The following is a 4,193-nucleotide window of genomic DNA, read 5'->3' as shown; positions in this document are numbered from 1 at the left end:
GCGTGGGTTTGAATCCCGCTCGCTCAGGTAAATGAGAAAATTTCCCAGTTTACTTTCGGAATATCGGTGGTCTCTTCTCAGGTACATTGTATCTCGGTCCTCTCTTTCACCAATACAAACCGGGCACCATCAGATAAATGAATGATTGTTGCGTGTGGCGGAAAACATCAATCAATCAATCCAAAAATCACTTTGTTAAACGCCTCTCCGATTTCTCGCACAAGTACTCGCAAGTTGAAATTTAAAGATATGCTGGAGTTACTCACTGACAATATTTTCCTTGTCTTTGGTGATCATGTCTTCCAACAGTCAACTGGAATATCCATATGGACGAATTGTACTTTTTTATTAACTGGCCTGTTTTTATATTCTGACATATAGCTGACATGTTTTATATTCCTATGAAGCAGAATTTATTCAAAACTTCTACGTGAGAAGAAAACATATCTTGTTGTGGGCTTCAGTTCGACATTTAGATATATTGACGACGTATGTATGTTTAATTGCTGTTATAAAATTTAGAAATTCATTTCAAAATTAAGGATTATCGCCCTCATGCATAGCTTTTATCCTTGGACGAATTTGCCTCCACTTTTTTGGAACGCTGTTTTTGGCTATATTTAGCTCTAAAACTTCATAGTTATTTCGGATTTCAAACATTCGGTTGAGCATCACTGACGAGACATTATTTGTCGAAATGCGCATCAGGTGCATCAAAATAGGTACCGTATAAGTTATACATTATGACCCCTGGGTCGAGGCCTCTGTTGGTGAACTGTTAGTGTCAGAGGGTCTTTACAACCCAGTAGGAAAGTACGTCATTACTAGCTTGAAAATACGGATGTATATTTAATTGCTGTTATAAAATTTAGAAATTCATTTCAAAATTGAGGATTATCTCCCTCATACATAGCTATTTTCCTTGGACGAATTTGGCTCCACTTTTTGGCACGTTGTTTTTGGCTATATTTAGCTCTAAAACTTCATAGTTATTTCGGATTTCAAACATTTCAGTTGAGCATCACTGAAGAGACATTATTTGTCGAAATGCGCATCTGGTGCATCAAAATTGGTACCGTATAAGTTTTACATTATCTATCAACAATAATATTTTTCATTCATATGTCGATTTGATATATTCCAGTAATTTTGAAAAGAAAGACACCACGGATTCGTCTACATCATTTTCATACTTAAATATGCCATTGAAAGTAGATACAAACGGCACACTAATAACTTAACTCAATGACAAACGGAATGATGTCAGATTCTTCATCGTTAACTTCCCATATTTATGTAGCAATTTTCCACTGCGATGTTTTATGATGTTTATATATATCAACAAATTAGATACGTACGAACGTGTTCTGTGTATGAATAGTTTTTTAATCAAGTCAGGCTAATGGCAAATAATCTAAATAATAAATAAAAGAGTTTCAACCTGTCGTTTATTCAATTGTTTTCTGACGTGTTCATGCCGTTAAACTGTCGGCAGTTCTTTAAATATTGAATCGCGAGTGTGATTATGTTTTTAATACATGGAAAACTGTAAGCTGTAATCTATCAAAGTTCAATGGAGCACATAGTTGTTGGATTTTTTTCTACAATAAATTGATACAACCAAATGATTAGATTTATTTATTACGTATATAGTCCATATAATAAACAAACATAATTTGTGATGTACGTTACAAGTTTTAAGTTAAACGAGTTTTGATTTGTAAAATCATGTTAATAAATCATATCCTTTTATTCATCAGTGATGAAATATATAACTGCAAAAGGGCATACATGTTTTGAAAATCATTCCAAATTGATGTAACATGACTACTGTGAAGAGACCGGTCCTCCAGTAGGACATTCTTAAAGGGATGCACATAGGCTGTATTTGCCGTATTAGTGCAATTCTCTTCAGATTTCATATAATACTTCTACTCTTTTTGTTAGTATATTATCCCTTAAGATTGTGTAAAATACATACGAACATAGATATATAAATACCAAGGATAACCCATGAAAGCTCGAAAGTTGTACTTTGATGCACACATATATGCGATATGGGATTTTTATGTCGTAGGAAACCAGAGTACCGGAAGGAAACCGACCTGTCCAAGCGGACGACCACCATATCCTTTCACATGTAACCACAGCCGATCACGGTGAAGTTAAAACTCTGATTTCACAGAGAGTCACGACCTCATAAGGAGTTTGACCCTTAATTTCGGTTTTCACAAAACGACCACGTGCGTTATTTGGACATATGATGTGCACCACTTCTGCATCCACGCCAGGACCCTTGAACTGTCCACACTCCACTGGAAATTGTGTGCCTGTGTCACCCAAAGTGACGAACACATTACGTAGTCGGTCACCTAAAAGAAAATGTATTCTACATCAGGAGAAAAAATATCTTGGTGTGTCCTTCAAATCGACATTAAGATACATCGAGGACGCTTCATTTATTAAGAATAATCTCAGACCTTTCAGTGGTCCGTGCAAACTTATCATCGTTCCATGAAGAATAGTCTCCTACCGTTTCGTGCAAATGGTGTAGTAGTACGCTTAAGTGTCTGTAACAACTCAACGTTATGACAAACGGGATGGTTTCAGTTTCTCCATCGACAATTCCCTACATTTTTGTAGCAATATCCCGTTATCATCTACATATGATGTTTATATCATTCAACTAATTATTATTATTATCATCATTATATCACTCAAGATACACAAATTCGTGTTCTGCATATCACCAGTTTGTAGATCGATGGAGGCTACTGACAAACAAACTGATGTTACAGTGGTTAAAACAGTCTTGTTTAACGTCAGCGTTTCTCAGATGACGTTTTCGAATTCTTGTTCGCCACTACAATATAGTATTGGATCAAATGCCGTCTGAAATGTTTCACACCCATTGTTACGCCATCCTTGACTGCTAGTTTTGTCTACGGATAACTCCGTTTGTCTGGTCAAGATATATGTCTCGCGACGTGTTTGACCGGTCGACAGGGGATGGTTTGCTCCTGCTGGGCATATGATCGAACCTCTGGTTTACCCAGGGTAAGTGTTTGCCCAGGTCTTTATCTAATTTTTTGGAGATCTGAAATCTGATCACTGTTGTTTTCACCTTTCATGGGACCACGTCTAGATTTAACCATTGATTAAGGAGGGATAACGATCATCACAATAACTCTTTTAACATTCCCTATTTTTTTTCTTCCAGAAATTAAGTTAAAGAATCCAGGCACACTAGTAAATACTTTTGATATGCGAAACATTTAAATGTGGGTCAACAGTGGACGTGGAATTGTCTTTAGAGAAAAGTGAAACAGAAACAAGTTTTACTTCATAATCAGAATAATTCCCTTAAAGTATTGATATGAAGAAATTCAAGATGGACCTCGTTCTATTTATACAATTAGTATAAACAAGTTGATTATTCTCTCATAGAAAGAGTCATCAATGTTCAAATCAATTCCATGTGCATAATGATGTATAATGACTGAATTTTAAGTCTGAAATATTCTTCAAAAATACCGTATAAGTGGAACTTCGGCGATGTACACATTTTGTGATTTGTCCATAAAGCATCGTTACATATGTATATATATTTAGTGAGAGCTAATTTTAGCAACTTTATTTTTCCAGGAAAGATCACTATAATCTCGCAATAAATTATGGGTGATGCTCAATTTTAGCCAAAATGAAATCCTCGGTAAAAACGTCTGCTTATATCTGGTAATGTTTTAGTGAAATATAACTTTACCATGATCATCGATTCTGTTGAAGAGAGTGACGTATTGTACGACGTAGATGGTGACTAAATCGACAGTTATCCATGGATTGGTCTCACCCTGTGTGTGTGAGCACTGACCCGCATGACCGTCCAGTACAATCCTACCGTCAACAACATAATCTGGTTTGCTTGGGTGAAGTATGGTACTCATTGTTGCAGTCTTGTTGACTGCGGTATTCAATGTTTTCATTTCTGTAAAATCATAATATATCGTTTCAAATATACGAATGGAAATAAAGGCTTAGTAGGGGGCATGATGTACTCCGGGAGTGAATAAAGTATGCAGTGCCCTGAAACAAGGACAGAGATAGTTCAATGATGGACGCTTCATCTCTCATGATTATATAGAATTTATGATGATCGGGCCTTACTTGTTATCTCCCCATTTCCCTGTTCGTCA

The 4,193-nt window shown here is 36.1% G+C and overlaps 1 protein-coding gene across 1 annotated transcript; it reads right to left on the bottom strand.

Moving 5' to 3' along the window:
* Window positions 1-2,154: 2,154 nt before the first annotated feature.
* On the bottom strand, window positions 2,155-3,944 carry LOC125662251 (fucolectin-1-like). Its single transcript, XM_048894425.2, has 2 exons — window positions 3,764-3,944; window positions 2,155-2,372 (listed from the first exon to the last, which is right to left on the bottom strand). The coding sequence occupies exons 1-2, from the start codon at window positions 3,942-3,944 to the stop codon at window positions 2,155-2,157; spliced, it is 399 nt and encodes a 132-aa protein (XP_048750382.2).
* Window positions 3,945-4,193: the final 249 nt, after the last annotated feature.

The sequence above is a fragment of the Ostrea edulis genome, chromosome 8 (assembly GCF_947568905.1).
Source record: "Ostrea edulis chromosome 8, xbOstEdul1.1, whole genome shotgun sequence".
Taxonomy (NCBI): domain Eukaryota; kingdom Metazoa; phylum Mollusca; class Bivalvia; order Ostreida; family Ostreidae; genus Ostrea; species Ostrea edulis.
Note: the sequence above shows the minus strand (reverse complement) of the source record. Positions and strands in the feature narration are given on the sequence as shown.

What these genes read in the sequence shown, in the direction of transcription:
- LOC125662251 (XM_048894425.2), bottom strand. Translation starts at nt 3,944, where the DNA reads ATGAGTACCATACTTCACCCAAGCAAACCAGATTATGTTGTTGACGGT. An exon ending in CAACAGAATCGATGATCATG is followed by an intron (nt 2,373 to 3,763) that starts GTAAAGTTATAT and finishes ATTTTCTTTTAG; the next exon opens with GTGACCGACTACGTAATGTG.